This window comes from Stomoxys calcitrans, chromosome 2 (genome assembly GCF_963082655.1).
Source record: "Stomoxys calcitrans chromosome 2, idStoCalc2.1, whole genome shotgun sequence".
NCBI lineage: Eukaryota > Metazoa > Arthropoda > Insecta > Diptera > Muscidae > Stomoxys > Stomoxys calcitrans.
This window is the reverse complement of record NC_081553.1, coordinates 101,721,234-101,737,703: the sequence shown is the minus strand read 5'-3', so window position 1 is coordinate 101,737,703 and position 16,470 is coordinate 101,721,234. Positions and strand designations below refer to the sequence as shown.

The 16,470-nt window shown below is 37.4% G+C and overlaps 1 protein-coding gene across 1 annotated transcript; it reads right to left on the bottom strand.

Moving 5' to 3' along the window:
• Nucleotides 1-710: 710 nt before the first annotated feature.
• LOC106082983 (retinol-binding protein pinta) lies at nucleotides 711-15,525 on the bottom strand. The gene is made up of 2 exons (XM_013245760.2): nucleotides 15,262-15,525; nucleotides 711-1,963 (listed from the first exon to the last, which is right to left on the bottom strand). Exons 1-2 carry the CDS (start codon nucleotides 15,465-15,467, stop codon nucleotides 1,330-1,332), a joined length of 840 nt encoding a protein of 279 aa, XP_013101214.1. The 5' UTR covers nucleotides 15,468-15,525; the 3' UTR covers nucleotides 711-1,329.
• Between the last annotated feature and the right edge of the window lie 945 nt (nucleotides 15,526-16,470).

Here is a 16,470-nt window from a genome sequence, read left to right as displayed (position 1 = left end):
GTGCAAAATTTCAGGCAAAATCGGATCAAAATTGTGGCTTCCAGGGGTTTAAGAAGTCAAATTGAGAGATCGGTTTATATGGCAGCCATATCCAAATCTGAACCGATACGGCCCATTTGCAATCCCCAACGATGTACATCAATATTAAGTATCTGTGCAAAATTTCAAGCGGCTAGCTTTACACGTTCCACCGTTGTCGTGATGTCGACAGACGGACGGACGGACATGGCTATATCGACTCCGAATGCCGTGACGATCAAGAATATATATGCTTTGTGCTAGATCAATATTTCGAGGTTGGAATCTCATTATTCATTATTGAAGGCAATTGATACGGAGCTCAGCAACAGCCTCGATTCTCGTAGAAATTTATTAGTTCTATGAACTTTGGCCGTAGATTTGAGCACATTGAAATATTTTTTTAAAAATGCTTAAAATTTACTTTTTGAATAATTGATTTTCTTCGGAGAAAATCCATTTGGTGCCATAATCAGTATATATAGCGGCATCAAGGCCGTGAGTTCTATAGTATCACTGTACGAATTGCGTGGCGGAGTGTTTGAAATAGACTCCAGTTTCACGACATAGTGCTTACATGGATTAGCGCATACGACGGCGCCATATTGTAATTTTACATTCCGGTTACGGTCGACACACGTTCAGTAATCATTTGCATAACCCGGCATTTAATAACACACACTTCTTTTTTTATTAATTTTAAATTGTCTTTATTTACATTAAACATAACTAGGTCGCCTTTATTTACATAAACAAGGTAAAGTTATACAGTGATATGTATGTATACCTTATATGTAATATGAATGTAATTCGATAAGCTTGTTACAAGTTACACGTTTATGAGCATTAAACTAAACAATTGATGTAAACGAAACTATTCCTGTATTAGAAGAGACCATTAATGCATGTAAATGCATTTTGATTTCATTTCATTAACATTTAACTTATCTATTAAGGTAAGAATCAGCAGAAAATATTTGATTTATAAGCAAACAAGGGTTACATTTACATTTGCAAAAGTTTTTTGTCAGTGTATACCAACTGTTTACTTATTCAAATATTTGTTTCAAATTCCGTTGATTTAAATTCTTTGTTGAAAATTCGTTAAAAAATATTTTTTTTTTGTATTTGCTGTTGATTGCGTCTGTCAAATCTCCTCTAAACTTCACAGTGATAAGTATATAATACTGATCCAAGTTCAAATGATCCATTATTATTTTTTCAACTTTTAACTTTCGATACATGCATATCCGCCCATGGATACAGGTACTTAATTATTAAAAATCTCTTTCCTGTTTTTGCCTTCCTATACTATTTTGAATTATTTGCAATGGTGCTCTTATATTTATCATCTTCCACATAGTAGGCGGCATTTTCTTCCACCAAACGTTTCCATTGTATTGCCAGCTCCTTATACGAAGGACCCTTGCCTCCCAGATCCGAGGGCAGATTTTCGCATTTTACCGAACAGTTGCGTTTTTGGACAACCACCCGTGATCGCATTTTGGGCGTCATAAATACTCGGAATGTATTCAACACCAGGTTCACATGCATGGGAGTATTGATGAATTCCAGTAATTTTGGTTGAAATGGATAGGCCTGCCAACTTTCCACAGAACGTTTGATCAATTTCGGATTTAGTTGCATGGCATGACCCAACTGGACTCCGTTCATATCGAATATGGCCACAATGCCACGTAAACAATTGTCGGGTTCGAATTTAATCAGCAGATCGAGTATCATTTTCATAACTTTGAAGACATTATTTTGCGTGTGCACTTTTGGATCGTGAACGGCTGTGCGAATAATGACAACTTTTTGTTGTTTCTCATCAACGCCCGGTACGGGTAGTAAAACTCCCAATTCGAGTAGTTCTTGTATTTCTGGTAGTGTAGGATCCCGATTTGAAAACCATTCCGTACGCTCAGCTCGCATTTGGTAGAAACTGTAAAATGAAATGAAAGATGGCAATTAGATTAAAATTTAGATACATTTTATTAATTAATAAGAATTAAAATATTAATTTTATATAAAACAAATAAAAAGGCGTTAAGTTTGGCTGGGCAGAACTTTAGAACCACCTCGGGTATATATGTAAACCACCTTTTGTCATGACCCGGTGAAAAATGCATAATTTAGGCCCCCATATCAACTTTAACGAAATAGGGTCCGATTTGGACCAAATACTAATAAGTACATCTCATTGTTCAATTGTGTATAACAAAATATTGGTCAATTTAGTGACTATATCTAAAAAAAACCGATCTGAACCATATACGACACGTATGTTGAAAAGCCTAACATAAGTCACTGTGTCAAATTTTAGTGAAAACGGATTATAAATATGCCTTTATGAGGCCAAGACTTTAAATCGAAAGATCTGTCTATATGGCAGCTATATCCAAATCTGAACCGATCTGGGCCAAATTGAAGAGGGATGTCGAAGGGCCTAACAAAACTCATTGTCCCACATTTCGGCGAAATCGAACAATAAATGCGCCTTTTATTGGCCCAAAACCTTAAATCCGCAGATCGGTCTATATGGCAGCTATATGCAAATCTTGATCGATCTACGCCAAATTGCAGAAAGTTGTCGAAGAGCCTAACACAACTCACTGGCCCAAATTTCGGCGAGATCGGGTAATAAATGCGCTTTTTATGGTCCCAAAAAATTAAATTAAGAGATCGGACAGCTATATCCAAATCTGAACCGATCTAGGCCAAATTGAAAAAGGATATAGACTGGCCTAACATAACTCAATCTTTCAAATTTTGGCAAAATCGGACAATAAATGCCCATTTTATGGGCCAAAAACCTTATATCGAGAGATCGGTCTATATGGCAGCTATATCCAAATCTTGATTGATCTAGGCCAAATTGCTGAAATATGTCGAGGGGCTTAAATTAAATCACTGTCCCAAATTTCGGACAATAAATGCGCCTTTTATGGGCCCAAGACCGTAAATCGAAAGATCGGTCTATATGGCGGCTATAACCAAATCTGGACAGATCTGTACCATATTCCAGAAAAATGTCGAGGCGCTTAACTTAACTTACTGTCCCAAATTTCGGCGAAATCGGATAATAAATGCGCCTTTTATGGGCCCAAAACATTAAATTGAGAGATCGGTCTATATGGCAGCTATAGCCAAATCTGAACCGATCTAGGCCAAATTGAAGAAGGATGTAGACTGGCCTAACACAACTCACTGTCCCATATTTCGGCGAGATCGGATAATAAATGCGTCTTTTATGGGCTTAAAATATTAAATTGAGAGATTGGTCTATATGGCAGCTATATCCAAATCTGAACCGATCTAGGTCAAATTGAAGAAGGATATAGACTGGCCTAACGTAACTCACTGTCCCAAATTTTGGCAAAATCGGCAAAAAAACCAAAGACCCTAAACCGGCGGATCAAGATATTGTCCGATATAGCCCATCTTCGAACTCAACCTGACTATGGAAAAAAGAAGAATCTTTGCAAAGTTTCAGCTCAATATCTCTATTTTTAAAGACTGTAGCGTAATTCCAACAGACATACGGACCGACATGGCTTGATCGTCTTCGATTTTTACGCAGATCAAGAATAAATATACCTTATAGGTTCAGAAATGGATATTTCGATGTGTTGCAAACGGAATGGCAAAATTAATATACCCCCATCCTTCGGTTGTGGGTATAAAAACTAAAATAATAACAAGTATTGAGAAAAGCTACTGATTATGGCGATATATTGAATAATCCATGAAAAATTCGGTCAACTGCTGGATGGGCCTCCTTATTTAAATTGATTAATGACTGGCGAGGGTATTAAGTGTATACCGTCTAACCATACACTCATAGAAAAAAGTCTGCTGAAAATAGCAAACCCTGTCTGCTGATTAATGACTGGCGAGGGTATTGAGTGTATACCGTCTAACCATACACTCATAGAAAAAAGTCTGCTGAAAATAGCAAACCCTGTCTGCTGACTGTTAGTAGTAAATTTTTCTGCTATTACTGCTGCAATTTCAGAACAGGACGCCTAGACTGATAGAAAATGACGGTGCTTTGCCAATACCACCTGGTATTATTTTGTTCGCGCCATTGGCAGAGATTTTTAATACCATTTGGTATCAATTCATTACCAGACAAAGGAGACTATTAAGTATTGACGGCATCACATTTCTATTCTTGTCATCGCGCCAGAAGTGTTGTTGAGCTTTGTACTTAAAATATTGTCGCCATTATAAAATATTTGTTAAACAAATTAAAAAAATGTTTTAATACAATTTGAGTGCGTAAAACCTTTTCAAATACTCGAAAGTGGTAAAAATCTAAATTTTACAAATTCTAAGGACCTTTTAAATCAAAAACATGATAGTCCATTGTGTGGAAAATTATGCTGTGTTGGTGTGTTCATATGAAAACCTCTTCTGGGAATCGATGGATACGGAATCAATTGGGGCTCATGAAGTCAAATCGGGAGATCGGTTTATATGGAAGCTATATCAGGTTCTTGGCCGATTTGAACAGTACTTGGCACAAAAACTGCGGCTTCCAGGGGTCAAAAAAGTCAAATCCGATTTAAACCGTACTCGGCACAGTTGTTGGAAATTAGTACATAACACTATGTGCAAAATTTCGGACATAAATTGCGTCCTCCAGGGGCTCAAGAAATCAAATCGGGAGATCGGTTTATATGGGAGTTATATTCAAATCTGAACTGATATGGCAATTTGCAATCACCAACGACCTACATCAAAAGTGTCTGTGCAAAATTTCAAGCGGCTAGCTTTACGCGTTTGACCGCTGTCGTGATTTCGACAGACGGACGGACGGACGAACATGGCTAGATCGACTCAGGATGCCGAGACGATCAAGAATATATATACTTTATGGGGTCCCAGATAAATATTTCGAGGTGCTACAAACGGAATGACTAGATCAGTACACCCCCATCCTATGGTGGTGTGTATAAAAACACATTTTTTCCTTACAGCATATTTTTTTTTTTTTAATATTTTAGCAAATTTTTATATTTAATAGATCAAATTTTGTTAGTTGAGATCGCAGTACGCAATGTTTTCTAAAACAGCAGCATAATGTTTGCTGAAACAGCATTAATGTCTGGTTTTCCTTTTTCAGCAAATACAAATTGTTGTTATAGCAAATATTTTTGCTGTTTTCAATAACAAATTTCGTTGAGTGTAGTGTTGTCGATGTAGCCCATATCCAAAAACACTACATCTCCGATATGGGCGCAGCGATTTAAGCGAAATTTTGGGTTCAACCTTATGGTAACCCAAAAACACAAAAATGTTAAAAAGCTTTGGGTTGTAATTTGAGGCCAAATGTCAAAGTGCACCCCTACCCCCAAAACTGCTTTTTGTAGACCAAAAGGTACATTATGGGGCTTAAATGAAAAGTACAGGGAGTACAGCAGGAATTTTATGAAGAAAATTTCTAGCCATTTGTAAGTGGTTCCGTCTCACCCTCAAAACTATTCGTAACGGACATTGAATCTATCGGTACAATAAAAGACTTAAACAAAGGGTTCTTGCCGGTGCACGACAGACACACAGCAGGTATGCCATTATCTCCACTTCCTCGACGTTATCACGGTTCCTTGCATTAACAGTAACTGTAAACCTTAAGTCTATCACCATCTTTTCCAATCAGACAGTGACCTTTTATGACGGACGCAAAGAGTGGCACGCCTGTTCTGGCCAACGACATCAAAGCGATCAAGCGATATGTTGCCCTTTCGACAATTTACTATGTATAAGAGACATACACACAGATTTCAGAATGTGTGAGGTAGTTTCGAGTCTCATCTGCTCGAAAATTCCCTGGCAATCCCATGGCAGCCGATTCTGTGTACCGGATCAATCCGGCCACTTAATCGGTCAGGGGCTGCTGCCACAGAGAATGTGTTCGTGCTTTTTTCGTCATGGGAGAGGCACATCCCGGAGTGCCTTCTCCGCACGCTTCTGATCCTATGGTGGAGGCTATACAAATAAGAGCTAATTGAAAAACTCAATTAATTGTTGAAATCTATGTATGTGTGTACCGATTTCGTTGATACCATAATCGGTCATTCACAACCTGACAAAATAGCACCAGATTATAAAAAATAGGTACAGCCATTTGTGATAAGTACAACATTTTTTTGTAAAAGTGACCCTAGTCACCTTTTGCAACTGATTGTTAGCAAACAGAAGATTAGATATTTTTCAAAATTCCATATTTTGCAAATACACTTTGTAATATTTGAAGAAATTTAAATAAAGACAAAAACAAATCAGAGAGATTATGATTCTTGAGTCATGACAATTTTACGCCTTATTTATTTCAACTCAATTTTGCGAATATGATGACTACTGTTTCAATCGTTTCCACCTTAATTGCCCTTTGTTATTATGATCATAAATGATTATGATAAGGTATGTGTTGTTAAATATAGTTAAATACTTTAGTAAGACATAAATCAAAATGTCTTAATGGGCATTTTCTTGAGTGACTTGCGTCCCATATATACTTTGTCTGCTTAGTCTGTCGATTTTTTTTTGTTATTAAATGAAATGGGAGATATGCTATTGTTGTTGTTTTTTTTTTGATTAAACTCTTTTGTTTGGCTTTTTATGAAATCGCAATTAAATTCTTGCAAAACCCTACTATTGCACATTGATTATGCTATGAAAGTTTTTTCACCAAAACACGTTTTAAAACTTGAACCTCTGGGTTAGATCGCATAAATTTTTTGATATAGACCTAAAGAAAATGTCCCTTTTGTCATAATATATAACTATATATATATATATATATATACTAGCTGGACAGGGCCCGTTTTGCTGCTCCTTCTTTCAATCTCTTTTTTTATACCCTCCACCACAGGATGGGGGGTATACTAATTTCGTCATTCTGTTTGTAACTACTCGAAATATTCGTCTGAGAACCCATAAAGTATATATTGGGTTGCCCAAAAAGTAATTGCGGATTTTTTAAAAGAAAGTAAATGCATTTTTAATAAAACTTAGAATGAACTTTAATCAAATATACTTTTTTACAGTTTTTTTCTAAAGCAAGCTTAAAGTAGCAGCTGATAACTAACAGAAGAAAGAATCCAATTACAGAGTCACAAGCTGTGAAAAAATTTGTCAACGCCGACTATATGAAAAATCCGCAATTACTTTTTGGGCAACCTAATATATTCGTGATCGTCGCGACATTTTATGTCGATCTAGCCATGTCCGTCCGTCCGTCTGTCTGTCTGTCGAAAGCACGCTAACTTCCGAAGGAGTAAAGCTGGTGTAGGTCGGTTGGTATTGTAAATGAGCCATATCGGTCCATGTTTTGATATAGCTGCCATATAAACCGATCTGGGGTCTTGACTTCTTGAGCCTCTAGAGGGCGCAATTCTCATCCGATTTGACTGAAATTTTGCATATAGTGTTTTAGTATCACTTCTAACAACTGTGCTAAGTATGGTTCAAATCGGTCCATAACCTGGTATAGCTGCCATATAAACCGATCTTGGGTCTTGACTTCTTGAGCCTCTAGAGGGCGCAATTCTGATCCGATTTTACTGAAATTTTGCACATAGTGTTTTAGTATCACTTCTAACAACTGTGCTAAGTATGGTTCAAATCGGTTCATAACCTGGTATAGCTGCCATATAAATCGATCTTGGGTCTTGACTTCTTGAGACTCTAGAGAGCGAAATTCTTACCCGATTGGAATGAAATTTTGCACGACGTGCTTTGTTATGATATCCAACAACTGTGCTAAGTATGATTCAATTCGGTTCATAACCTAATATATCTGCCATATAAACCGATTTGCGATCTTGACTTCTTGAGACTCTAGAGGTCGCAATTATTATCCGATTTGCCTGAAATTTTGTACGACGGATCCTCTCATGACCATCAACATACGTGTTTATTATGGCCTGAATCGGTCTATAGCCCGATACAGCTCCCATATAAATCGATCTCTCTATTTTACTTCTTGAGCCCCCAAAGGGCGCAATTCTTATTCGAATTGGCTGACATTATACACAGGTCTCCAACATATAATTTAATTGTGGTCTAAACCGGATCATATCTTGATATCGCTCTAATAGCAGAGCAAATCTTTTCTTATATCATTTTTTGCCTCAGAATAGATGTCGGGAAAAGAAATCGACAAATGCGCTCCATGGTGGAGGGTATATAAGATTCGGCCCGGCCGAACTTAGCACGCTTTTACTTGTTTTATCTGAGCCCTATACTGATGCGGGCAGGAAATAAGTTCCGTTTTGGTGTGCTGGAACAGCCTTTCAGATCTTTCGCTCCACTGTGGATATCATTTTCGTGCTCTTCTCCCAAATACCTTTCATTTGAGCCTAATATTGCTGTGGTCGGTAAATATATCCGGTATGAGGGTATTTTTTGGGGTGAGGTGGACGCCCATATGTCAGATTCATGATCAAGTCTTTATTGTTTTATATTTCCATTTGGCGAGATTTGAAGGTGACGCGGCCCCCTAGATATCCCACCCTAAATAAGGCTACCAAATTTAAGTTTTTGAGTTATTATAAACAAACCAAATTTCGCTCAAATCGCCTCATTCACCTCCGAGATCAGACGTTTTTAAAAATAGGGTAAAGGAAGATTGCGCCCATTAAAGTTTGGATGTTAGATCTACTTAATTCTCTTGGTTTTGGTGATGGATTAGAGTTGCCAAACCCTTTGTCCCGAAAGTAGATATCGGATTCAAAAACCACCTTTAAGCTACATATCGCTATAGTCGGTATATGCGTATGGTATGGGAGAAGTTTATGAGGTGAGATGTCCCTGAAACACTAGGCCATAGAACAGATATCAGATTTGATCCCCTTATTGTCATAGTCCACAAATATATCCATTTTAAGGGATATCTAGGATAGGGCGGCCACTCACGCACTTAGTCCTTAAAAAATATCCGCATCATTCTCTACTCTCAAATTCTCTTTATTTGAGCCCCAATAGCCATCGGTATACGGGAAGTATATGGGGTAAGACGACCCCCAAATACTTGGCTTCATAATTGGATATAAAATTTGTTTTCTACTATCATATACCTATTATTTATTGCCATATTAGGCAAACATGGCCGCTTTGAAGGGAGTTTAGGGAGCGGACCCTGAAAAATTATCAGCATCGTGCTAGAGCACGATTTTGTTTGGCCCTATAATGTCAAGCACATTGAAGGTGGCTATCAGGATATTCAGGGCATCGGGTCTCGTTCAGATCTACACTAATTAATTTTGTTTTGTTTTGGTTATCTACCACTTGGGAAACCACATTTTTAAAGATCCGTAGGTCCTTCTGTGTCTACCCCATTTTGAGGGTAAAAAATATACTCTACTTCCAAACACCTTTTATTGCTGTCCTATTCTATCCTGATCGGCTTTCATATACTCTTTTTAATACCTCTTTTTTGGGTAGGATAGGGGAGGATTGCTCTCTGGCACATACTTTCATAATATATAATATATATTTAGTGGGTGGGGTGGTCTCAGACTCAATCCCAAATATGTGTACCAGATTCGTAGTCAACTCCCACAGACCTTTCATTTGATACGCATATTGTGACGTTGGACATTCATGCCCGTTTAAGGTGTTTTGGGGTTGGGGAGGCCTCGTAGACACCTTGGACTAAATCTCGGACACCAAGGAATAAATTTTTATGTCAGATTAGCACTCTAATTTTAAATACCTTTCATTTGCTACCCATATTGCCCAGAGCGGTGAAAGAGTCCTATTTGGGGATTTTTGAGGGGATGGGGGGACCCCCGCGAACACTTTGAGCGAAATTTGTGTACCAAGTTCGTACTCTACTTTTAAATACCATTCATTTCATACCCATATTGTCACAATCGGTAAACATGTCCTTACGGGTGGGTTTTGGGAAGGGGCGTCCCCCCAGGTGATTTGACCCAAAAATGTTATACCAATTTCGTGTTCTTGGGGTACCGTAAGGTGGCCAAATCGGTCCATTTTTTGATATAGCTGCCATATAAACCGATCTTGGATCTTCTTGAGCCTCTAGAGGGCCCAATTCTCGTTCGATTTGACTAAAATTTTGCACATGGTTTTTTGGTCACTTTCAATAACTGTGCTAAGTATGGTTCAAATGGGTTTTTAACCTGGTATAGCTGCCATATAAACCGATCTTGGATCTTGAGTTCGTGAGCCTCTAGAGGGCGCAATTCTCATCCGATTTGGCTGAAATTTTGCATGAGGTGTTTTGTTATGACTTTCAACAACTGTGCTAAGTATGGTTCAAATGGGGTTTTAACCTGGTATAGCTGCCATATAAACCGATCTTGGATCTTGAGTTCGTGAGCCTCTAGAGGGCGCAATTCTCATCCGATTTGGCTGAAATTTTGCATGAGGTGTTTTGTTATAACTTCTAACAACTGTGCTTAGTATGGTTAAAATCGTTTCATAACCTGGTATAGCTGCTATATTAACCGACCTTGAATCTTGACTTCTTGAGCCTCTAGAGGGCGCAATTCTCATCCAATTTGGCAGAAATTTTGTATAACGACTTCTCCCATGACCTTCAATATACGTGTCCAATATGGTCTGAATGGATCTATAGCTTCATACAGGTCCCACATGAATCGATCTCCCGATTTTTCTTCTTGAGCCCCTACAAGGCGCAATTCTTTTCCGAATGGACTGAAATATTACACAATGACTTCTACGATGTTATTGCTGATGTTCTTGCCAGGATTCGAATCCTGGCGACCAGCGTCATAGGTGGACCTCTGCGCTGCCGAAGCCCCCAAGTAAGTTGTAGGGTGTGCCAAATAAAGCAAAATTTTGTTTCAGCTCTTATGATAACCTTAGGCCAAGTATTTGACAATAAGGACTATATGATGAAGTGTTTTGTTTTACGTTAAGCAAATATACCAAGTATGGTCTAAATCGGTATATAAACTGATATAGATAAACCGGTTTCCGATTATTCTTCTTGAGCCTCGAGAGGGCGCAACTCTTACCCGATTTGGCTGAAACTTTGTACAACGATTCTCCTTTGACCTTTAACATCCAAATCAAGTATGAATGATCCGAATCGGTTCATAAGCTAATATAGCTCCTATAGCATGCCAATTTTTTCCATTAGCCATTGTTTGCCTATAAAGAGATGATCAAGTATGGTCCGAATCGGTTCATAAGCTAATATAGCTTCAAAATTATGCCAATTTTTATCCATCATCCTTTGTTTGCCTGTAATGAGATACTGGCCAAAGAACTTGACATAGCTATACATGTTGTAGGGTATATAACTTTTGGTCCGGCCGAACTTAGCCGCTTTTTCATGTTTATATTTTGATAATTCGAAAAGAAAACTTAAACAAATAGTTATTTCGGAAACTCTATTTTTAACTTTTCCAAAATAATCCGAACTAATAAAATCCAATCGACAAGAAAACGTTGAACTTAATTCGATTGTTAACTTTATTTTTGATAATTCGATTAGTGAAACGCACGTAAGTGTCGAATGGTTAGATGGGGTTCTTTTATCAGCTACTGATAGTGACAAATCCATGTTCACACTTACCTAAGCATTTGAATTGGTATAACAAAAATTAGTTTCCTTCAAAGATAGCTAATCGGAAAAGAAGATTGTGTGGTATGAACAATATTGGGAGATACTATATAAGCGTTTTAATGAGTGATAAACGGATTTAAAAACAAATTTTTAAAAAACTCACTTAAATATACAAGGTTATTTATACAGCAAACAAACAAAAACTTCAGTTTTTTCGCACGAAAATTGTGTAGTAATTGATTGACAAATGTGGCGCATTCTATTGGAATACACAAAACAAATAAAAATCATCATCATAGATTTCAAATTTGAAAAAATCCTTTAGAAATAATGTTCTGAACATTATCTGGAACCAAGTGTCTGGGAGACTGCACCCAAACGAGGACTATACTGTACTCAAATGAGAATTCTATGGGAGAAGAGTTCGAATTTGATATATAAATTTAGAAAAGCCCAACCCAAATAACAACATAGGGCGACCGGGACAAATGTAAGAAAAATAAAAACATCCAACGGACATGCAGGCCGTTCGAAACAAAATAGGACTGCAATGAAAGATCTTTGGTAGTACAGTACAATTTTTACCCTCCAATTTGGATTGACATTTGAAGGATCTGTAAAACTTTGAAAATGTTGTATTCCGCGATTTCGAAAGTTCATAACAAATACTCTAAACAAATCACTCAAAAATCTCTCCTAATTCGTCTCAGCTAGCAATAATCCCTTACATATTAATCTGCTGTTAATAACTTTTTATTTGAGTTATTGTCGTTACCCACATGCCCTGTTAAAAGGCAGCACATGACTCAGATACTTGGTAAAGGAACTGGGGAAAACTTCTCATATATCAAAGAGTGCTGTCCGTTTCAAGTTTAAGCTCAATTACAAGGGGCCTCCTTTTTGTAGCCGAGTCCGAACGGTGTGTCGCACAAATTGCCAGCATTAGTAGGAGATAACTGCCGATAAAAATTGTTATCTGATATTCTCGCCAGGATTCGAACTCAGGCGTTTAGCGTCATAGGCAGACATGTTAACCTCTGCGCTATGGTGCCCTCTTGGTTCCTAATATTAATATCAGTTTCGTACATTACTGAAAAAGACCTTTCCTCTAAGATCCACATTGTCCCGATCGGAATAGGTGCTCAGTTGGGGAGTTTTTTAGGTGGCGGGGTTGTCTCCCGACTCTTTGTCACAAATATTTATAACAGATTCGCAGTCAACTCACAAATACCTTACATGAGGAACCCATTTTGTGTTATTGGACTAACATGTGCATTTTGGGGATTTGTGGGATATGTGTAGGCCTTCCAGACACCTTGGACCAAATTTTTATATAAGATTTGTAGTCTGCTTTTATATACCTTTCATTTAATGGCCATATTCTCCCAATTGGTAAATATGTGCGTTTGGGTTGGTTTTGGGGTGGGGCGTCCCCCCAGATTATTTTACCCCAAAGTTTTACATTAATTTTATGTTGGGAAGTTTTTAGGTGGCGGGGTGGTCTCCAGACTCTTGGTAACAAATATTTATAACAGATTCGCAGTCAACTCCCAATTACCTTTCGCAATTGTTATACGATTTGGCTGACATTTTTTGCAAAGTGTTCTTTTAAGGCTTCCAACAATCGTGCAATGTATGGTTCACATCGGCCTATAACCTGATACCCAACGCTTGGGTATTTATTGGATAAATAATAAATACAATAAATACCTTTTTATACCCTCCACCATAGGATGGGGGTAATCGCAATTCTTATCCGATTTGCCTGAAATTTAGCATGACGTGTTTTATTATGATTTCCAACAACTGTGTTGAGTATGGTTCAAATCGGTCTATAACTTGATATAGCTGTCATATAAACCGATCTGGGGTCTTGATTTCTTGAGCTTCTAGAGGGCGCAATTTCTATCCGGTTTGGCTGAAATTTTGCCCGACGTGTTTTGCTATGACTTCCAACAACTGTGCTAAGTATGGCTTGAATCGGTCCATAACCTGATATAGCTGGCATATAAACCGATTTTGAGTTTGACTACTTGAAGAAATCAGCCAAATCTTATCCGATTTGGCTGATATCTCGGGTATAAAAACGTTTTGCAAAAAATTTTTCATGATTTCGTATTCTTTATATATAAACCTGATCTTCTAATTTCATAAAATCGGATTTTAGTTGTATATAGCCGCTATATTGACCGATCTCCAGACTTAAAGTCTTGAGGCAATAAATTGGTCATTTTTCATCCGATTATTACCCGAATTCGATGAAATTTGACACAGTTTGTTCCGATATACCCCTTTCCTGTTTCTGTTTCAAATTTCATCAAAATCGGATGAAAATTGGTACTTTTATAGGCTCATTACACTATATCGAGAGATCGGTGCATATGGCAGTTATATCCAAATATGGTCCGATCTGTACCACATTTGACAGGAATGGGTAGGGGTCTACCAGAATACACTGTGTCAAATTTCATCGAATTCGGGTAATAAATGGATCTTTTATGGCCTCAATAGCCTATATCGGTCGATCGGTCTATAGGCAGCTATGTCCAAATATAGTCCGATCTGAACAGCACTTCACAGAAATGGGAAGTAGTCTACCAGAACTGTGCCAAATTTCATCGAAATCGGATGAAAAATGACTTTAATGACTTTAATCAAGACTTTAAGTCTGGAGATCGGTCTATATAGCGCCTATATATAACCAAAATCTGTTTTTATGAGATCTGAAGATCAGGTTTATATACAAAGAATACGAAATCATCACAAATTGTTTACAAAATGTTTTTATACCCGAGATATCTGCAAAATTATAAATACCCAGCTTTTGGGTATAAATGGGTAAATACCCGGTTTTTTACTGAATTTACCGGGTAAATACCTTTTGGGTAATTTACCAGCTAAATACCTTTTGGGTATTAACCCATTGCCTATCTCTACCTTATATAGCTCCCATGTGAACCGATCTGCCGATTTGGCATCTTGAGGGCCCAGAAGGCCCATTTGTTATTAGTTTTGGCTAAAATTTTGCACATAGTTTTAGCTCAATAATGTAGAACCTCCATTTTTATGCCGAGGCCGAACGGCACGCCGCTTAGCGACACCACATGTTAGAGAAGTTTTAACATGACTGGGTACCTCACAAATGTCGCCAGCATTTGCAAGGATATAACCACCCCTGAAATATTTTTACTGATGTTCACGTCGGGATATGAACCTTGGGGTTCGGTGTCATAGCCGAACAGGCTAACCTCTGTGGCCTCCAACCAGATATAGGTCTAGAGCTGGCAAGCTATCCATAATCGCAACATTCGATATTTTCGATACTTATACTAATTTTTTCGGAAGAGCTGCTTGCTTTCAAGAAAAATAAAATAATTACCGAAATCTATTGTATTTATAAGCTTGACATTTGCTGTACAATTTTGAGAGCACAAAAATTTCTCTTTTATTTTAATCCTCTTTGGAATTGTTACACTACTGATACAAGTTGTATTTAACAAAGTCAGACTTGACCCATATCGTCGTTTTTCTTCATATTTTATCATCACTCAAACAAAGTCAAGTTTCGTAACACAATGCTCTTGAAACGGAAATTTATCGCAAATTTTTGCCAGTTTCTTTTTATATTTAAAATTTTAGAAACGATAAAAGAAAATATTTTTATTTATAATTACCTTTTGATTTTTTTCTTTGTACGATCCACATCATATTTGCAGCTGTGCAGGAAACGGCTCAAATTGTCAAAGTCGGTGCAGGCGTTGACATGGGGATTATCGGCCAGCCATTGGTATATCATTTGAATTTTCTGTTGGACTTTATCGCCGGTCTCATTGTTGTTCTCGCTGCAAGGCTTGACTTTTATAGAATTTCGCAGAAACATTGTGAGATCCACAAAAACAAAACAAAACTGGTATGGAATCTACCGAAAGACCCACTAAACCTGATCAAATGTTAAAACGTTAGAAGCTTTTTGTTCTCAAAACAACAAATTTTTTATTTAAATCACTCTTTTCTTTTCTTTATTGTTTTGGTATTGTTATGACGGTGTCGCTTTTTTATTTTTGTTTTATTATTAATTTGTAATTTCGTTTATATCAAGTGTACACAGGCTGCCACAGCACGAGCGTTATAATTAATTATTCACTTTTTCAAAACGCTTTATTTTCTTGTTGCGTTTCAACAAATGACAACAAAAGATAGACCTTTGGCTGTTAAATAGTGGACGCGTGCTTTTGTTTATCAAACGACGCTTCTATGTATACTATGTTCAGCGTTATTTTATTCATATTAGTTTCCCAATATGCACACTAAAATCCATATGGTGTTTCAAATTTCATTTGTATTCAAATACTGCTTGAAAACAAAACCGTCTGAGACAACATTTGCCGCCGGATCTTAAAACCACAGTGAATGTGGTTAAACACACACAACTCGAAATCACTCTCTCTCTCTCTCTCTCTCTCTTTCTATGCAAGTTCTTCAATGCGTTTAGAAGTGGGTCGAGCTAGCTATATATTGTTAAGTAAAAGTTCTCAAGTTCCCGTTCTCTCGAGCTTCTTCCCGTTGTGTTTATTAGTAGGGCAATTCCAGACGACGACTAAATGCCAGCCATGTCTTGACTACTGTTTTATTGAATTTCTTTTGTATGATTTTGTGTTTAGGGTTTGCAGTTCAGAGGGATTTTTTTCAAAAGTGGGGAAGTGACAAATTGCAGGCGAAGTAGGGGAAGCTTTAGAAATTTTATAAAATGTTGTCAAAATGTTATAACTTCTTATATATATAATATACATATTAGTTTCCCAATATGCACACTAAAATCCATATGGTGTTTCAAATTTTATTCGTATTCAAATACTGCTTGAAAACAAAACCGTCTGAGACAA

Excerpts from the sequence above, each read along its gene's own strand:
- LOC106082983 (XM_013245760.2), bottom strand. The coding sequence starts at position 15,467 with ATGTTTCTGCGAAATTCTATAAAAGTCAAGCCTTGCAGCGAGAACAAC. Across the intron at positions 1,964-15,261 it reads ACAAAGAAAAAAATCAAAAG|TTTCTACCAAATGCGAGCTG; the intron begins GTAATTATAAAT and ends TTCATTTTACAG.